This window comes from Panthera uncia, assembly GCF_023721935.1.
Source record: "Panthera uncia isolate 11264 chromosome B3 unlocalized genomic scaffold, Puncia_PCG_1.0 HiC_scaffold_1, whole genome shotgun sequence".
NCBI classification, from domain to species: Eukaryota; Metazoa; Chordata; class Mammalia; order Carnivora; family Felidae; genus Panthera; species Panthera uncia.
In genome coordinates, this window is record NW_026057582.1 from 24,557,743 (window position 1) to 24,577,074 (window position 19,332).

A 19,332-nucleotide genomic window follows, 5' to 3' on the forward strand; every position below is an offset into this window, starting at 1 on the left:
GGCCAGGACACACTCCCCAGAGCAGGGACGTTTTCCCCAACTTACTGCGGGTCCAACATAGCAAGCATAACTAGCCTTTGCTACAGGGTGTTTCTAATCCCGTTCGGGCCTGACCTGGCAGCCGCACATACCTCCCCGAGGCCAGCCTCTCCTCCACTTCCCCCTGCCCTTGTGCTGCGGGCTGAGACCAGCACGGGCCTGAGCCTTGTCTGCCACTTTTTCTGGTGGCCTCCTCCTGAAATCTTCATCTTTACAAGCCCAGCAGCAAGTCCGGCCAGCGACCCACTGAGGGGCCCAGCACTCACCCTGGGGCTTCTGCTGCCCAGGAGAAGCCTATTCCAACAGCTGCATGGTAGCTCGAGGACCAGGAAGTTCTCTGCTACTGCCCGGGGGGCTCTGAGAGCACTCACAGCAGAATGAGTGAGGCAGAGCCACTTCCTGTCTCTCCAGCAGACCGGGAGGCACTTGCCAGGCCTTCCCTGTGAGGACAGGGGCCTGGGAAGGCTTCAGGGGCTAAAGCCATGAAGGTACGGTGCTCCAGCCTGGCAGCCATAGGGAGGTTCATCCCTTAGCATCTCCAGCTCTTTCAGGACGGGGGACACCCTGCTGGGCCGGTCCAATGCAGAGGTACAGGCCAGCAGAGGTTGGGAGAACTTGTTTATTCAAGGCACAATCATAGCATTAATAACGAGAAGTTTCGGCATTCTGGCACATTCCTTTAGTGGTGGTGGCCAAGGGAAGTCCACACCGCGCACCGGGGTCCCCAGAGGATGCAATGCTGCTGATAGGCACTTTGCTTCCAGAAGCATCTGAGGAAGAGGCAGGCAGGCATGGAGCTACTCTAGGCCCAGTGGGGCATTTCTTAGAGGCTCTAGGCAATCCTGGGTTCCCTCGGAGGCAGCCCCCTCCAGAAAGAATCAAGTCTGAGAGGTGGTGCTTGGGTGGAAGGATGGAGAAGGGCAGCTGGGAAGTGGGCTGTGGGGTGGGGTGAGATAGTGATGGGTGGAGGCCAAGGGTGGGCCGAGAGGGCAGGCCAGAGGGGAGGTGCCTGGAGAGGGCCTGGATGTGATGCGTAGGCCCTAAGGAGCCAGAGCACGCCCATCCCACCCTCACAGTGACTGTGGAGGCTGAGCGGCTGTGTGTGTGTCAGGGTGGGGCCGAGGGTGCTGGCCAGTTGCCCTGGGTCTCCAGGAAGTGTCGAGACGTGAATGGATTCTGGAACTTCCCCAACATTTGCACCACCTTCTCTCAGAACCAGCTGCACTTGGCCCAAATGCAGAGGGGGAAACCCCCAGCCATGCTGCCATGTAATCTGCTGGGACCCTTCCATATGCAGCATCCATACACTGCCAGGTGGGCAGGGGGAAGACAGAAGAGGGACAGTGGCAGAAGCGGCAGGAATAACCCAGCAGGGGCTGCAGGGTTGGGGGGCAGGCGCCCAGCAAGCAGTGCCCGGTGAACGTGAGCCTGCAGGCCAGCTTCTGGCAAGAAAGCCACACGCACACCAAATACACCTTCTGGGGACCGGAGGGCCTGGAGCTGGCCACCTCCCATGGCATGGGCAGATCTCCCTGTTGGGAAAGGCCCCTTCTCCTTGTTGGCTGGTGAAATGCTAGGAGGGGACCCTGAGGGGCCTGGGTTCAGGAGGGACTGGCTGGGTATAATTTCCTCCTTATTCCTAGCCGGACAAGGAGTGGGAGAGACTGCCGACTCCCCGGCTGACCCAAGCTCTCTGGAAAGATCCTTCATGCCAAGTCTGGGCCAAGCCCCGGGGGTATGGCAATGTTTGTCTCTTGAGCGCTATTTCTCCTCTGGTGAAGCCTGGAGCTTCTACAGCTGAGATGTGGGCACAGGTGGAAGAGGGACAAGACCCAGGTGGTCTGAGTTCAGGGCCGCCCGTGTGCCTGGGAGGTGGTGGGAAATGCCCGGGGGAGGCGAGCTTGGGGCCTCCTTTTGGCAGGTTGGCCACATGGACCCAGATCTTTGCAGAAGGGAACTCAGGAGAGTTCTGGACCACGTAGACCCCGCTCAGCTTAGCTCCTTTTGGTCCCTGAGGCCTCAGCTGGCCCCTGTCTGTATCCTAACATGCTGCACTGCCTGGTGGTCCTGATGGGGGCCTGTCCCCAGAGGCAGAGGTCTGTACCCCCGACTGTGGCAAAGGGTGTCACCAGCATTGTTCCTACTCAGGATTTGGTTCCTCCAGGTCTCGGGTGGTGGCAGCTCTGGGAAGGAGGCCTCCACCAGATAAGGGCTTCTCTATGGAGGACACAGCCCCACTCCCACCCCATCCCCAGCAGGGTATGGGCAGTGTCTGGGCCAGGACCATATTGGAGGCCATTTGAGTGGTCTTCAGTCCAGCATGCAGGTGGCCCCAAGAGAGGAAGGGTCCTACTCAGAGGCCAGGGAATGGCCGTTGCCTTCCGTTTGAAGCATGGACTTCTCACCCCAAGCTGCTGCCCACCTTGGTTATGCTGGGGGCTCAGGCATTCAGTTTGGTATGAGGCAGGAGCAGCTCTCAGTGGCCACATCCTTGACCTTGAGGGTCCTCTCATTAGGCCTGGGGGTTGGGGAAGCTGTATCTCGTTTCCCATAACCCAGTATTTTGGGACAGCACCCCTCTCCATGAATTCTGCCTCTGCCCCTCCCACCTTATAGTAACCAGCCAAGGTTGCCTTCATCAAAATGCACACAGGTCCCGTTTAATGAGCCCCGAGTGATTGTGTCCCAGCTGCCCTTGTGAGAATAGAAAGGATAAGGGTCTCCACCCTGCTGCTCCTGGGGATGTCTGCCGAGGGACAGAGGAATAGGACAGGTCTCCACTGCCTCCCCTCAGGTCTATGGTCTCAGCTGCCGTATGCCCCAGGTGCGTGCAGAAACTTCTCTTTACAGATCCCCACGCTGGGGATGTTGATGAGGCTTAGCACAAATACCTGGGCTTCCTCAGACCGCAGGGGAGGGACTGGAGTAGGGGTGGGGGATGGCGTGGGAGCAGCGGTGGAAGCTCCTTTGCAGGGCAGCTGGTGAAAGCGTGGAGAGGACCCTGAAGAGTCTTCGGTGGGTTTCCTTCTGCCTCCTCCCTTATGCATACCTTCTCCATTTCGACCCCGGCAAGGTCCCTTAGCCTGAGTCTCTGTGCCCAGGGCTTTGGCGGCTGTTCCCAAGACGTGGCGCTGCCTGTATCCTCCATCCCATCCCGGGGGCCCTCGGCACTGCCCTCTGCACTGCCCAGCACCTTTCATTCTAGCTGGTCAGCAGGTTTGGGTCTCCATGTGGCCAACACCCAGGGCGCAGGTGTCTCTGTTGGGGCCTTCCCAGAGTCTGCGGGAGGTAGTGGGGAGGTCCGGGTGGCCCTCCTGCCTCCCCCCTACTCGCCGGGCCCTCCCCTGGCCGCTGCTCCCGCTGGAGTCGCCAGGTGGAGGCCTCCGGTCCTGGTCAGTGGTACTGGCTCTGGCCCTCCAGTTCCAGCCCGTCCTGAAACTGAGCGGAACCCAGCTCCCTCGCAAAGCCCCTCACACTGCTCTCCTCTTCTCCCTCCTCAGGCTGTCTGTTCATGGTGCCGTAGGTATGCCGAGCAGGGGAGGAGGCAGGGGACAGGTTCATCTCCGGCTCCTGCAGCACAGTAGCCACGTACAGCTGCTTGGGACAGAGAGGGGAGAAAGAGCTAAGGTCACATCTGGGGCCACGCCCTGAGCACGCCATTGCCCTCAAGCCCTACCCCCAGAGCTTCTGCCTCTCTGGACCTACGAGCCAGAGCCACGAGCCACGGATCCTTTCTTCTACCCCAGCAGCCCGGGGCCTGGCCATCCCCACCTGCTGAGGGGCCCTTAACCATTTAATGAGCAATTATAACTTGGAGGGTGAGTTAGTGTGGCCTCCTAGCTCCCAGCCCACTTCTCCTCCAGTGCAGCCCCATTCATTGTTGGTTCCAGGTCAGGCTGACCCCGGAGAGAGAGGATGCGAGGCTCCCCTCTGCTGGGGTCTGGAGAGACCCCATGCCCGGGCTAGCGCACTTTCCAATACAGCTTACGAGGCATGTCCATACCCGCCGTGGCGCGGATCACCGGCTGGCCCGGGAATCAGGATTTGGAACAGATTGCTATCTGAGGTCTTACAAACTGTGTCTGTGAAACCCAGGAATGGTCCCAGAAATGCACAGGAGGGCAGCAGAATAGAAAAACAGGAAGTACTAGGGACAGAGCTGTTTGCCATCCTTCGAAGTGGCTTTTAAACCAACTCCTTATTTTGAAAACAGGTAAATATGGGACAGAATTAAACCTTTCCTGTGTATTCATTTCAGTGAAACCAAAGTGCCCTGATGGATTGTTCCGTAGGAAGAATCTAGATACTTGTATAATGCCAAAGCAAACCCCCTGTAAACCTTTTGGTCATAAGGGGTAAGATGGTAACTGAACAATGGAAGAGGCCAGCTGTGATCCTCCTAACCTGGGAGTAACCAGTGTCATAAGTGGGAATAAATGGGATGTTACGCGTCTCCCGGTGTGGTGCACGGCACCACCTAGAATGTGTTTTAGCCCCTAAGGCTGAATTTGAATCTGTCCAGCCTTTGGATCTAACTAGTTTTCGGGAAATACAGGAGATAGTAAAACCCGTTATAAGACATCAGGAAGAAATACCCAGAAATATCCAGAAGGTGGGATATTCTGCAGGACAACCAGCTTGGAGTCTCTGACAAGTCACAAGAAAGAGCCTGGGCTAAAATACTAGAGACGTGCACAGGCACCAGATTAATCTAGCACAGAGATCGGATTGGATCTTGATTTGGACATGTTGTAAAAGATATTTCTGGAACACTTTGGACAACTTGAATATGGACTGGGTCTTGGAAGACACAGAAATGTATATATATGGAAAGATGGAGCTTGTTAACTAAAAATGCAGATTAGAAAAGAGTATGTACAGTATTATTTCAGTTTAGCAAAATTTATACATATACTCAGAAGAATATTTGCTAAATTATCAGCAGTCATCTCTGGGTGGTGGGAATATGAACTTTTTATTTTCTTATTTTTGCTTATCTGTTTTTTGCCCATAATTATCTGCAATGTTCATATGCTACTTGCTTATTATCATGAAAGATTAAAAAAAAATCAATTCCAGTAATGTTTTTTAAAGCCCAGGCTTTAGAGTGCGACTGACCTGGTTCAAACTTTGTTCTGTGACTTCCTTGCTCAGGAATGCCCTGGTGTCTAAATTAAATGATCTTTTGAGCCTCAGTCTCCCCATTTATAAAATGAGGATGAAAACACCTACTATGTGGGTGTATCATAAAGATTAGGAGCGTTAACAGCGAAGTGTCAGGTTCCTAAGAAGACTTCAATAACCGATTGCTAACAATATTCCAGAGGGCTCATCTTGGGAGGACCCCCGAGGGGAGATGCTATGTGAAGCAACTTCCCGTCGCCTCCCAGAAGAAATGTTCCCCTCTGTGCAGGAGTTTTTCCCAGTGTGAGACAGACCTGCAGTTCTGTGCACGGGGGGTGGGCACGTCCACCACTGTTGTGTCTGTGCACTTTTCCCCAACTCTGCCACGACTAAAGAGTCTCCTCTCCCACTGGGTCCTGCCGCCCACTCTACACTTCCACCAGGCCCAAAACTCTTCAGGTGCTCAAACGCTCCAGATTCTCTCTTCTGGGCCTTTGCACAGGCTGCTCCTCTTCCTCAAATGCCCTTCCCCCACAACCTATTCCACCTAGCAACCCTTTCTCCCATTCCCGGAGTTGGATTAGATGTTCCCTCCTCCAGGAAGCCTTCCCTGAGTGCCCAGGCTGGCTGGTGCCCTTCTTCAGTGCTCCTCCAAGGCACCCTGGCATCGGGGCATGGGCCAACCCGGTACCCAGCTCAGTGCGTGCATCGGTGGCCCCACATCTACACCTGTGGCAGGGACGTGGGTGAGTGCTCAGGCCCCTCCAGGCTGAGCCACGACGTGGGAGCCAAGGCCCAGCCAGCCAGAGCCCTGCATTCTGAGTCGGCCTTATCTCTTCACAGGCTGATGGGCTCACTCGTGTGGTGCCACCCCTGCATTACCATTCAGCGCGGGCCTCCAATAGCTCCCTGCAGCTCTGCGCAGCTCTGCCTGGCATCTGTGCCCTTGGAGGCAGCCTTCGGTCCTGAGGCCGAGCCCCAGCACGTCCCTGCGTCTACACGACTGAGCTCGCTGTGGCTGGGTTCGCCCTGACCTTTCTCTTCCTCTCTGAGATCCTTTCAGGGTTTGTCTTGCTTCTTCTATCTTCCCAGCTCTTCAGCCAGGGCCATGGCAGCAGTTTGACCTGGGCCAAGTCCTGCTGTGTCAGGGGAGGGCGCCCAGGGGTCCCCCCGTCTCCTCCCCAACACCCGGGGAGGGTACTAAATGCCAGCGGCCCCCGCCCCTGCTGCTGGAGTAGCCCACTCCTACAGGTACCCCCCTCCTGACCTGTCCCCCGGGGTGAAGGCACTGACTCACAAGGGAGGTGGGTGTGGAGGTGCTGCTGCTTGGCTCCATGTCAAACACAGTCTCCATCTCCTCCTCGGGCTGCAGCAGTGGGGAGAGATGTGGAGGGTCACACAGTGGGGGTGTCTGCCCTCTGCCCGCTCCCTCCCCGAATCTGTGCCTGGGCCTCTTGCTCCCCCGGAACGCAACTCATCTTCTGTTTTCCATGACCTACGGCCCAGCTGGTAGGGCTGAAGCCCAGGGGGACAGAAAGAGGACCGGGATGCTGGGTGACCCTTCCAGAATATTCCATTCCCAAGGACCATAATGGGGGGGGGAGTAAGGAGAGTTGGCATTGGTGTTCAAAGATGAGCCTGCTTTGACTCTAGTAAAAGCCTTGGCTTCAACAGTCTCTTCTTTCCTCCTGGGGTTTCCCCCTCGATCTTGAGACCAGTCTGAGATCACGGTCTAGGTCCTCTGCCACCTTCCTTCCCTAGAGTGGACACCTGGGCAACCAGATCACATGGCATTGTTGTATCGGGAAGACAGGGCCAGAGGCATCGTCCACTCTGGTTCCTCACTGGCATGGCACTGGAGCCGGGGGTTGGAGGAGGCCGGGTAGAGAGGGTGGTGGGGGTCTGAGTTCAGGGCCCCCAGGTATAAGGCCACTATAGGCAAAAGGATCCTCTTCCAAGAGGCTTGTTCCTCTAACTCAGCAGGATACCAGAACTTTAAATCAACTTACTTTCTTCTCTTTATATAACTTCATTTTAAAAGGACACAATTTACTATTATGAACAGAAAATGGGAGCCAATAGAAAAACGGGTAACCATGAAAAATAACAAATGTTTTGGTCCCTGGAAATCATTCTAGCACACCCGTACTGACACGCCACTCTGGGCACAGACCCTTGCTGGCAGGGTGCTCAGTGGGCAGGGATTGGCTCCCGTCTCTAATGATGAGGCTGACCCCACTGGCAATGAGCCGAAGGAGTCACGGGCTCCCAGAGAGCCAGGCCTCAACTTCAACAGCCTGGGGCTCCTCAAAGTGTGCTGACTATTCCCCTTCCCTCTTCATCGTCCTTCTCCATGCCCCACGCTCCTGTCCTTCCCCCCATCCTCCCTCTCTCAAGCCTCCATCCTTGGAGCGGCACTCACAGCTCAGTGGCTCGACAGGCTCACATTGTAGGAGGGATGTGCCAGCAGCCCGCTGTTTGGAGGGGGCGGCAGAAGGGAGAGGAGGAGAGGACGGTTGTCTTTTAAAACTCTGCAGAGTGTGGGGGGGCCCGGCACCGGGACTGGCTCACGGGCACACACCCATGCACGCTGAGCTTGCACACCCCATCATCGGAAAGGCAAGGACCTGTGTCTCCGTGGTGCTGTGGGTGCCCAGGTCAGGAGCAGCCCAGAGCCGTGTCCCCAGGGGCCGGGGAGAATGAAGAGAGGAAAGCGAGGGCAACTCACCTCATAGTAAGATACCGTCCGGAGCTTCCCCAGAAGAGTGCTAAGGCAGGCAACTACCATGGAAATAATGAGCGTGGAAAGGGAGAAGAAGGTGATGTTGTGGAGCGAACCTGCCAAGGAGAAGACAAGGCCGTGGGGCTCCGTGCTTGAGGACGGGAGCTGTGGGCAGGAGTCTGCCAGCCGAGGTCCTGGGTCACTAGGGGCCACCCCAGCGCCTCTATGGGGGCAGAGAGGCCCCTGCCCCAATTTTCCTCCTAGCAACTGGAGTCAATGAGCCTGACCCATGAGACCATCTCTCGGTGCCATCTGACCAGTTTAGAATTTGGCATCTTATGGATTCCATGAAAAAAATTTAATTGCCTTAAGTATCCACTCAAGTGTCCATTAAACACGTCCTTCTCGACCCATCAGCTCACCTCCCACATCACAGTCCCTGGGCAGTATCTCTGAGTTACTCGCTCATGCCACTGCCCACAAATACAACCTCTGACCCACACCTGTCTTTGTGAGCTCCTGGCGTGCTCAGTTATCTCTGCTAACAGCACAGAAGAGCAATCCAGAATTTAAGTCGCTGACATTTTGTTTAGGGATATTTGGTAACTTTTTTTTTTTTTTTTTTTTACCAGTTTTCTACAGAAGTAAAGATTAAAAATCAGTCTTTACAGTCAGAGGCTAACACGTAGTGATGCTTATCATCGTGTTTCTATAACAGCAAAAGTGGCAAAGAGCTTCGGTATCCAACAATGGAGAGCTGACTGAAACGGGTAGAATTTAATGCAGCTGCTCAAAGTCACGTGCTCCAACAGTATTGCAGTAACGCAGGAAATTGTTCAGAACAGTATGCTGAGCGATGAAAGAACGTTATAAAACAGAAATCACAATTTTGCAAAGTAAGACTAAACCAGTAAACTCCCTCCTGTTCTTCCCTCTCCCCCAAAATATGCCCAGAGAATGAGGTCTGAGAGCAGCAGACGTGAGGCCCTGGGTGAGATTATGGGTCATTCAAATTTTGATAATATAATCTTTTACAGTTAGGGGAAAAATTATTTAAAAACTGAAGTCCGCTGGGTGGTGGGGAAAGGCTGGGGGATAAGACACTGGGAATAGACAACAAATGGATAATTCACACAAATTTAATTGCCATAAGTATCCGCTCAAGTGTCCATTAAACATGTCCTTCTCAACCCATCAGCTCAAAATCAGGAACCTGTGATTTCCATTTGATAACGTTCGGGTCCTGTATCCTGAGAGCTGTTTCCAGCTGCCACCTCGACAGGAAGTAAGAAAATACGGACTTTGCCTTCTCTTCTCCACTGAGAGGATTAAGGTCTGGTGTCTCTGAGGACAGGACAGTGTAGGGAGAAGGCAGGAAATGGTCTGGTGGTGGAGAGGATGGGGATGTCAGTGTGAGCTTCCCGCCTCAGGGGACAGGACAGCAGCTTTGTGGAGCCAAGAGCAGGGGAAAAGCTGGTCATTGGGGCACACCCCAAATCCTCCTCCAGCTTTTCGGCAATCTGTAAGACCACGCATCTTCCAGGATCCCAGTGGGGATGCCACAGGAATTGAGCCTGAGAGCTAATATTTTATCCTGCCAGCCTTGAGTTAGAATGAACGAATCTGAGTGGTGCCTGGGTGGCTCAATCAGTTAAGCATCTGACTTCAGCTCAGGTCATGATCTCGTGGTTTGTGAGTTCAAGCCCCGCATCGGGCTCTGTGCTGACGGCTCAAAGCCCGGAGCCTGCCTCAGATTCTGTGTCTCCTTCTCTCTCTGCCCCTCCCCTGCTCACGCTCTCTCTCTCTCTTTCTCAAAAATAAATAAACATTAAAAAAAAAACAAAAACAGAATAATGAAGGAATGTGAAGTTTCTTGCTCCGGTGGTCATAAACCCAAATGCATACTATTTGGTCCGTGTCAGTCCCAGCCCTCCTCTTAGCCTCAAAGGTCTGCTGGGACTCTGGTACAAGCCCCTTAAGCCTAGAGAAGCCACCTGGGTGGCTGTAATCCGTGAGCAAGCCTTGCTCCTCCCGGGCCTTTTCTGCTTTAACAGAGCAGAGGTGTTGTTGAGGGCTTTCTGCAGCAGTGGGGAGCAGGAGGAGGCGGGACTGCCCGGCAGGCCTGGTACCTACCTAATCTCAGAATGGAGAAGAACAGCATCCAGAACAGACCCAGGAGTGGCGCGAAAATGGCCTGGTAGACAGCAGCCATGTGGATCTGCTCGTTGAGTTTGGTGGGCGCGTAGGAGTAGTACATGTTGTAGCGGTCCGTGATGTGCTTCATGCACAGGTACAGCAGGCCTGCGGGGCAGGAAGACCGAGGCACATTCAGTGGTGACTCCTCAGCTGGGGCCCTGTGCTGTCCCAAGGCTCCCCAGGCCTGGGAAGCCAGATTCAGGTCTGTCGGGGCAGTGAGGGCCAAGGACGGGGCGTCGGAGTTCTGTGGTGCCGACCCCTGGGACCATCAGCTTCCCTTGGGCCCCCAGAGCCTATTCTGCCAGTCTGGCGAAGGGTCATTCACTCGAGAAACATCCTACATTTGCAGCTACCCAACCTCCCCTGATCTGGCCCAGGCCCCTCCTCGCTCTGCTGACAGTCTGTCCCAGGTCTCTTCATGCTCCAGAAGGTGGCCTGACCTTGCGGGGCTCAGCTCCTCCGCCCAGTACGAGGGTGGGCAGCCCTGGAGGTGTCCGAGGGAAGACTCACCAAAAGGGACAATGATGGGGCAGGTGATGCTGTATGCTACGACCACGCTGAAGACGTTCATCATCCACGCGTACTCTCGCCCATACTGGAAGTCCATGGCGTGGCTCTAGGGCAGAAGGCAGGGGTTACCTGAGGTGGCTCGGTCCCCTCGGCTCGGCTGCTTCTGTGGCTTCTTGTCTATCCCGTGGGAGCCAGAAGGCAGCTCGGGCCTGGGGGCAGGCTCCCTTGCAGCCCCAGGACACCTCGCCTCTCACCTCGAGTCCCTCATGCTTCCAGCAGGCCCCCTTTCCTGACACCCTCCCAAAGGAAACTCTGAAGGCTGTGCTCAGGGAAGGGCCCGGCCCCCACCTTTCTGATGTGGACTCTCTCTGGCTCCGACCTGGAGAAGAAGAGGCGGGTGCTGTACAGGAAGAGTGACCCCAGGCGCAACAGCTCCATGCCCGTGCCAAGCAAAGCTGCCGTGATCACATAGTTGACGAAGAAGGCGCCATTGTCTGGCAGGAACACACACCTGGGAGAGCGGAGGACAGCACAGAAGCCAGAGAGAGAGGGAAAGGGCAGGGATGTCAGAAGAGAGGTAGAGGGTAGGGGTGGGGATGGGGATTATAAGCTTCATGTACACATGTGCCCCGGGCCCAATTTAAGTGAATGCGGGCCTTCTGAGCAGGGATGAGGTTGGTGTACAAGTATGGATGTGTTGGGAAGTACATGCAACTGGGAAATACATGCAAAACAAAATCAAAATCTAAAGCAGGGGTGTTAACCTGGGTCCACAGACCCCAGGAGAGTCCATGAGTAGAAATTTCGAGGTCTGCGACCTTGAAGAGTGAAAAGAATTACGTCTCTATTTTCACTAACCTCTAACTGCAGTGTAGCATTTCTTCCCATTAAGAGAACGTGGGCAACAAATCACAGCAACGTCAGCTATGGCTGTGACTCTGTCAGTAGTTGACATCATATATTTTCATATCACGCTGCCGTTGCTAGTGATACATGACAATACTATTTGCACTCACCATCACTTCAAAATAAGGGTAGTTATTAAACAGGCTGCTGAATGACACATGCTAACTTTACGGGATCGACACTTTCCTGTCTGCAGCTGCGTACTTGGCATGGCTGGCCAGCTTCAGCTGGGAGTCGTTCAGCCACCTGAATGAATGGCCACATTGCCTGTTCTCACGTTGGTGACCCAGGCATCTCTGTGGCTGTCCAGTCGCCCCATCTACACAATTCTGTCCACTTGTTTGAAAAGAGAAATCTGTGAGCTCCCTGGGTATATTTCAGAACTCCTTCAAAAACTATTCTTTCTTGATGGCCTCAAAGTTGAGCCATAGAGCTACTCTCTCATACAGAAACTGTATTGAAGATATTGACCTCACCGAAGATGAATATTCATCTCAGGAAAAAAAAAAAGTCCAACTTATCACAATTATAGTTTAACTGTAGAAACCTTACAGAATTCTGGTCCTTGCCCTATAAAGCAGGCTGTGAAAGCTTGCGTGTCATTTGCAACATGACATCTTTGAAAATTGGGATTTTCAATATTTTTAACCTGAAAACAACACAAAACAAAATCGAAATTGGCCGGATGTCCAACCTGACCCACATGTTGCTTTGTCAAAGATCCCATCACCTCACCCCAACTTAATGTTCTTCTGCTAGCTAACGGTATCACATTAATGCCTTTAAAATAATAAAATATGGGGGCGCCTGGGTGGCTCAGTCGGTTAAGCATCCGACTCTTGATTTTGGCTCTCGTCATGGTCTCTCACACTCCGTGAGATTGAGCCCTGCGTCGGGCTCTGTGCTGACAGTGCAGAGTCTGCTTGGGATTCTCTCTCTCCCCATCTCTCAAAATAAATAAGTTAAATTAACAAAAACTAAAACAATAAAATGTAATTTCAGCTTGCTTGTGTTTAAAATCCACTGTCCTGTTAGGAAATGTGTGCATAAAGATTTTATGACAAATTTGACATTTAAAATATTTTGATAACACCATTTCAGTATAATTGGTTTTCTTTGTAATCCAGGTATTCTGTGCATCTACAGGCATCTATTCAGAGACTATGTAAAACTGGAAATATCTGAATAAGCTCTGTGGATTGCATCAATGTCAGTTTCCTGGCTGTGATACCGTATTATGGTTATGCAAAATGTTACCAGAGGGGGAAACTGGATAAAGGGTACACAGGACATTGTGGGGGCCATTTCCTGTAAATCTACAATTATTTCCAAAACTTCATTCAGAGAAGGGATCCCAGGGCTTTACCAGATTGCCAAATAGGTCCATTGCCCAGGCTCTCTTAATGGGAGCCTGTGTATGCATTCATCTCTAGCCATGTGAGCAAATAAAGGACACACATATCTCCCTAGTATAGACCCATGGAAGCCCCAGCATATACACTGGGAGTACACCTGTAGCATGCAGTCTAGTACTCACTGGAACCGGATGGATGCCTGCTCCAGATAGTAGATGTCAAAGAGCCAGCGGAAAAAGACATTCAAACTAGAAACAAGAACAAGGTAGGTCCTTTAGACAATGAACCTACGTGCTGAGGCTTGGGGTTCAGTTCCTCTTGGCCTGGCTTCCCTCCTGCTGTCCTCCCTTTCTCAATCCCTAGAGAGACTCTTGCATTCTAATATTCCAGCTGGACAGCCCATACTGCCTCTCTGCCTTTTTCGTGCTGGGCCACCCCTACCCCTAACCCTTTGGCCTCTCATCTCAAGGCCACTCCTAGCAAACTTTCACCAGGTATTTCTCCCACAGTGCTCTCTCCCTCTTCCAAATTTCTACTGCAGGTTGGCTGTGTTTTTTCCACCTTGGGCTCTCAGCTGACAGGTGTGGCTCGTCTCCCCAGCTGGATGATAAGCTCTTTGAAGGCAGAGTTGACAGCTGACACCTTAGAGTTCACATGATACCTGGCTCATGCTAGGCTCATGACAGGCACCAGACTGTCCTTTGAGGAATGGATTTGCCGCAAGCACAGGTAGGCCTACAGTATCTGAAACAGGAGGTTCCAACTCTAGGGTGAGCCTGTCTGAGAGAGGAGGGATAATTGGAGGTGAGGTACCTGGTCAGTCCCATAGAGGGCAGAATAACCACCATGAACACCAGAAAGATGTAGCACTTGTTCACTATGATCAGATTCTGACTTGATCTAAAGGGAACAAAGAAATACGAGATAAGAACCAGGGACCTAACTACAGAATGACGGGAAAGACAGAGGCAGCTGCCTGGGCTAGAAAATTGGTTGAACAGTGCATCCAATACCATCCCCACAGAGCACTGAGAGCTATGCTGCAGCAGGGAAGAGTAGCATAATCAACTAGTGATGTCTGCCTTGGGCACGGGACGGGGAGGAAGGGCACACATGTGCTGTGTGCTTGACACCCTTGTTAGAGGGACATTACCAATGATAATCAGGATCCCTGCAGTTTTAATAATCAACATAAGCCACGTTCTTGGCCAGATAAAAGACCAGTAAGGGTTTCTGTCAGGACAAACCCCCTGGTTTACTGCCCGGTAGGATGCTAGGAGCTTCTGGTGCAGGAAATAACTTTTGAGACCCACACAGCCTTCTGGCAAAAGCCCAGGATGTGGTACATACTTTCTACCCCACCAGCTACCACCATAGAACTATTAGGGCCAAATAGCTCCTATTGTTTAAAATGCTGGCGCTGCACGGCCCGGGCCACAGGTGTCTACAGTCAGATTGAGTTCATGGGCTCCTCTGCAACTGCCTTCCTGACCTTCTTCGGATGAGTCCTGCTCTTTCCTCCTCCCCCGGTGCCTTCTGTCTGGAGTTCCTAGCACTGTAGCTCTGCCTACAGCTCCATCGCCTCAGTGCATGGCTGGAGGCTGTGGGAGCAGCCCAAGAAGGGCTTGGTTTGGGCCTCACATGCTTGACATGGTGGTCCTATCTCAGGGTCTCTGAGACCAGAGGCCCAGAGACAACTCAGACCCCTCTTTCAAAAAAAAAAAGTTAGTCTTTTGGGATGGTTCTGGGTATCAAATCCACCCCTATGTCAATTCCACTCCTTAGGCCAGATGGCTGGTGGGGGAGTGGGCAGGGGAAGGGGCCGGGGCTGAGCAAACAGCAGGGCTGGGAGAGGAGGCCCCCCATCTCACCTGGTCCAGTGGGCCTCTAGGAAGGCAGAGAAGTAGACCATCAGAGGCATTATCACTGTAAATGCCCAGAGCAACAGGGAGGGGAAGAACTGGGTTATGACTGGGCTCTGTAGGGTAGAGCGGAGGAGGGCAGAGACACATCAGTGCAAGAAGCGCCCCTTCCCCTTCCGGGCCACCCCTGCTTCTCCCACACCTCTGGCCTCATCTTTCCCAGCTTAGTCCCAGAGCAGGCTTGGTTTCCCTGAGGCTGCGCAGCGGACCTGGCCTTCTTCGTCAGCCTTCCTGGCCAGGGGTCTGCCTGGCTGGTGGCGGGCAGAGGCTGACACCCCAAGGTCAAGTTCTGTCTTCAAGGGGCACAGGTGTTTTAGGCTGAGGTCCCTAGAGGGATGGCCTGAGGTTTTCCTGGTGACTCCGCCCTAGGGCCAGAGCCAGCTGCTGTCACTGATACGGCAGAGCTCACAGAGAAGACACTACTTTCCCTGTGATGTCGTGTGAAAGGAGGTATAGAAATGGGTAAGGTGTGAAGGAAGAATCCCGAGGGTGGTGCTTTGTGGGCCTTCTGTGAGCTTGACAACAGAGGGCAGGAGCAAGCAGCAGCAGGCGTGTGGCCTGTGTGCACGTGTTGCTGGAGTAGGGATGGGGATTATATGCAAGTGGAGGCCTTCTAGGCCTGTTATAATGGCCTTGAGGCTATAGGATTTGGAGACGGGCCAGTCCAGTTTCTCTGATGCCCCATGTCAGTATGAAGCATCCTCTAACTTCAGGGGTGGCCCCTCCAGGGCCTACCGCCCCCAGCCTGGAGTGGGTGTGCCTGGCATGAGGGAAATGGAAGTCCTGCTTCTCTTGGATGGCTGCATGGGAGCTGACCTCACACTTCCCCACCCTCAACCCTACCCCTCAAACCAGGGACCCCAGCTTGAGAGAAAGTGGGGAGTGCAGAGCAGTCACACTTGCCACACCCTTGCACCTGTTGTGCCTCCAGCTAGTCTTGGGTGGCCCAATCTAAAGACTGGACCGCCCATCCCCTGCCCAACTCCCCACCCCAGAACCTGCCTGCAGCACCACCACCCCCTCTTTCCTTCCTTGCCAGCTCCAGTCCCCAAGATAGGCAACGACCTGTGCATTCGTCCCCTTTAGAACAAAGGAAACTCTACACCACCATCTACACAGCCGTGGCCACCTCCACAATGGTGGTGGTGCAAGGGCTCTGGAGCCGCGTTCCAGGGGCCCCCCATCCCGTCCTCGCCTGGGTTCTTCCCTCATCTCCCTGGGGCCCCCATGCCTGGCCTGAGCAGAGGTGGCACCTGCAGGTTCTCAATGGGGCGGGTGACGTTGTACATGTCGATGGTGTTGATGATGATGGCAGGCGTGGTGAGGAAGAAGAAGAGGAAGAAGAGGAGGGTGTTGATTACGATAAAGCGGGCCCACCAATGGAAGCGGCGGACGGACAGGTGTTTCCTGGGGAGGGATGGAGGAGGGAGATGCACTTAGGACCTCGGGTCCCAGCCATTAGACAGGCCCCACGTGCGGTTTCTTGCACACCAGCTGTAGACCCAGACTGCCCTGGTCTAATTCAGCCCCCTGGACCCAGACCTGCTTGCAACAGGCCCGGATCCTCCCCTCAGTCACACCTTTTGTAAAGGCACCTGTGGTGGGCTGGGTTTGGCGGGGGGGGGGGGGGGGGGGGGGGGGCGGGGGGGCAGGAGAGGGCAGGGCCCTGCCAGCCCAGTGGGAGCCATACGTGGGTAACAGAGTAGGAGAACAGGTCCCGATTCCCTTCCCACCCCTTCTTCAATCTCAGCAAAGCTCAAAGGAACGGGGGAGAGGAGAGCAGTGGAGGGGGGCGCTTACCAAATAATGTCTTTAGGGTGTGGGGCAAGGGCAACCCTCCAGCGGTAGGATTTGACGGTGGTGGACACCGAGGACTGCTGGGGGGACACGCCACACTGGATGTACTTGTAATCTTCCTGGATGCTGCAGAGACGGTGGGGGGCGGGGATGGGCAGGAGAGAGAGGTCTGGGTGTGAGGACAACAGACTTAGGAGAGGTCTCATGCCAGGGTCCTAGAGAGATGGACCCCACTTCCTAGGGACTCTTGAAGCCTCAGATATGCCTCTCAGGACATTAGAGGTGGGCAGTTCCTAAAGCCTAGTCCCTGGAGAAAAGGGGCACAGAGGGAGGGACCAGCCCAGAAGGGAGGGGACCACATGGTTCTCAGTTAATGTCCTTCCCCCTTAATAGCAGTGACAGAACAAAGACATGCTCTTTGAGGTTGGTGCCAGAGGTACTAATTTCAGCCTCATCTTAGTATTAATAGCTACCACGTGAGTTCTTTCTGTATGCCTGACACTGAGCTAATGGTTGATGAATATAGCCCCAATTGCACGGCTTACTAAATTGAGGTGCCTGAGACACAACCAAAGAGGGGCAGATGCTGGCCCTGGGTCTTTGGTTTTCTAATTCACATCTCTGCTGTAATTAAACCTCAGATCCTCTCTACCGAATGACAGTGTGTCGGAAAAGAAACAGTGTTGTCTCACGTTGGTATATTGTTTGATATACCATATATACTAAATAGAACACATATCCCTTCGTATCCCTCGGGGAGGTGGACAGGGAAGATATAAGGAACCAAATGTGACAGATAAGAAATTGGAGAGTATAAGTGACTTGCAAAATTGCACACAATTGTATCTGACTAAATTCTAGGCTGTTCCACTGCTCCTTTGTAGGGTATGGGTGAGTGAAGACCAAGTGTTATGTACAACCAGTCTCCCTAAGAGAAAGGAGGGCCCCCACAATCCTCAAGGGACTGATTCTGGGGTTCCCATCTATTTGACCCTGTCCTTAGGATCCTTCCAGAACATTCCAGAGTGCATCTAATCCACTCCCTATCAAGGTAGAGCTGCCAGAGGCTGGGGCAGAGGAGGGAGGAGGCTGTAAGGCTATGAATTAGGGGAGACCTGCAGCAGGAGAGGAGAAAGAGCAAGCAGAGCGTCTCTACTCTGACTCTTTCACGTGTGGTGAGGACAGGAGTAATATGTAATGGGGGAAAAATGGATTCACTTTTGTCAAGGCCTGGAAGAGGAACCAAGATGTTTACTCTTAACACCTCCGTGCTGAAGCAAGGACCTAGGGAATGGGGAGCCCAGGGCCTGGGTATCTCTGGAGACAAGCTGAGTCTGGCAGCTGTGGGGAAATGGATGCAGATATGCTCTGGAAAGCAAGATGGCGGCTGCCTGCGGAGAACACAGCGGGCTGGAAGGGCGGTCAGAACATGGCAAACTAGAGGGAGGTTCTCTCTCTTTCCCCCCTTGGCTGGAATGAGGTGAAAGAGGATGGTTTCAGAGAAGCAGAAGCCCACTCGCAGGGCTGGGCTGGGCACAGCAAGCTGCTGGCCCTGGCACTTACTGCTTCGTCATCCTGGAGTCCTGGAAGGTGACAAAGATCAGGTCCAGACGCTTCAGCCGAACGCGGTTGAACTCAGCGTTGAACTCATCAGTCAGCTGCTCCTCCAGCTCACTGTAATATTGTTCTGCATCTACCTGGGGTGAGATTTGGCCCTCAGAGCTGGGGAAGCCAGAGCTCCAGGAAGACCTCACCTGGGCATTGGCCTCTTTCCACTTGAGTGGTGGGCCTGAGGCCTTAGTACCGTTCCCAACCCCCTGCAAAGCCTGGCAAAGAGCTCAGGATCCCAGTGGGCTCCAAGATCCCAACTTGAGAACAGGGAGAGGCTGTGACTCTGAAATTAGCTCCTTGCTCTTAGATCTGGGAAAGGTAAGGCACACCTGGGGGTTAGGGGGTGCTTTTGGATTTGGGCTGGACTCTAAAGGAGCGTTAGAATGTGTCTGCGGCATTTTTGGAGAAGAGGGATGATTCTTTTTCTGGACTGGCTAGAGTTCGGTCCTACCCTGTGGCCTCCTCCTAGCCACGGTGGTTGGGTAAGAAGATGGAGCCCAGTGCCTTCAAATGTTTCAGTCCTAGCCCTTTGAGAGCCTAAGGCCTGACACCCTACAGCAGTCTACTGTGTTCTCTCTGGTCCTCCCATCCAAGACTAGAAGTGGGCATGAGCAAGCCTCCCTGATCACCCAAGAAAGGCTTCAGCTCCTCTACATTCTCAACAGGGAGGCAGGAGGGAGGAGGGAAAAGAAGGGAGGAGCTGGGTGCCACAGCACCAGAGCAGATCTGAATGGGGCCCAAGGGTCCAGAGGCCTGGACAGAGCTGGAGACCCAGTGCCCCAGCCCCACTCCTCTGCTGTGTCCCCTGATGCCTGGGGCAGGTACCTCTTTGAAGCAGGTCCAGCACTTGCAGAAGCACAGGTGGGAACAGGGGTGGATCTTGATCATCACCTTCCCACTCTTCTTGGCCTTGGCAGTGTAGTAGAGCCGGCCCCGCATCGCATGGCGCCTATTGGCCGGTGGGCAGTGGGAGGAGGGATCTTGTGGCTGGGGACCAGCAGAGCCACATCCTCCCCTTGTACCCCCACCCCAGATCCAGACAGACCCCGCTGCAGACTCACCTCTGATCATCCAAATCGATCAGGGTCCTGACGTCATAGCAGAAGTGGACTCTGGTCACCACGCATCCTGGATAGGCCTCACTGTAGCC

At 53.8% G+C, this 19,332-nt stretch overlaps 1 protein-coding gene across 7 annotated transcripts in view; it reads right to left on the minus strand.

Moving 5' to 3' along the window:
- Window positions 1–644: 644 nt before the first annotated feature.
- The window catches only part of TMEM63C (transmembrane protein 63C), a 74,518-nt gene continuing 55,830 nt past the window's right edge, over window positions 645–19,332 (minus strand). For 4 of the 7 annotated variants that reach the window (XM_049612430.1, XM_049612433.1, XM_049612431.1 and 1 more), the window contains 15 exons: window positions 19,244–19,324; window positions 19,008–19,131; window positions 18,135–18,268; window positions 16,575–16,697; window positions 16,028–16,181; window positions 14,724–14,830; window positions 13,666–13,752; window positions 13,035–13,100; window positions 10,940–11,102; window positions 10,592–10,697; window positions 10,019–10,186; window positions 7,892–8,001; window positions 6,461–6,529; window positions 3,514–3,633; window positions 645–809 (listed from right to left, as the gene is read on the minus strand). In XM_049612430.1, coding sequence (XP_049468387.1) covers window positions 663–809; window positions 3,514–3,633; window positions 6,461–6,529; window positions 7,892–8,001; window positions 10,019–10,186; window positions 10,592–10,697; window positions 10,940–11,102; window positions 13,035–13,100; window positions 13,666–13,752; window positions 14,724–14,830; window positions 16,028–16,181; window positions 16,575–16,697; window positions 18,135–18,268; window positions 19,008–19,131; window positions 19,244–19,324 — 1,759 coding nt within the window. In that variant the 3' untranslated portion in view covers window positions 645–662. Of the gene's footprint in view, window positions 810–2,677; window positions 3,637–6,045; window positions 6,288–6,460; window positions 6,530–7,891; window positions 8,002–10,018; window positions 10,187–10,591; window positions 10,698–10,939; window positions 11,103–13,034; window positions 13,101–13,665; window positions 13,753–14,723; window positions 14,831–16,027; window positions 16,182–16,574; window positions 16,698–18,134; window positions 18,269–19,007; window positions 19,132–19,243; window positions 19,325–19,332 lie in introns of those variants that run through there. The other 3 variants (XR_007453651.1, XR_007453652.1, XM_049612434.1) reach the window with 3 other exon arrangements.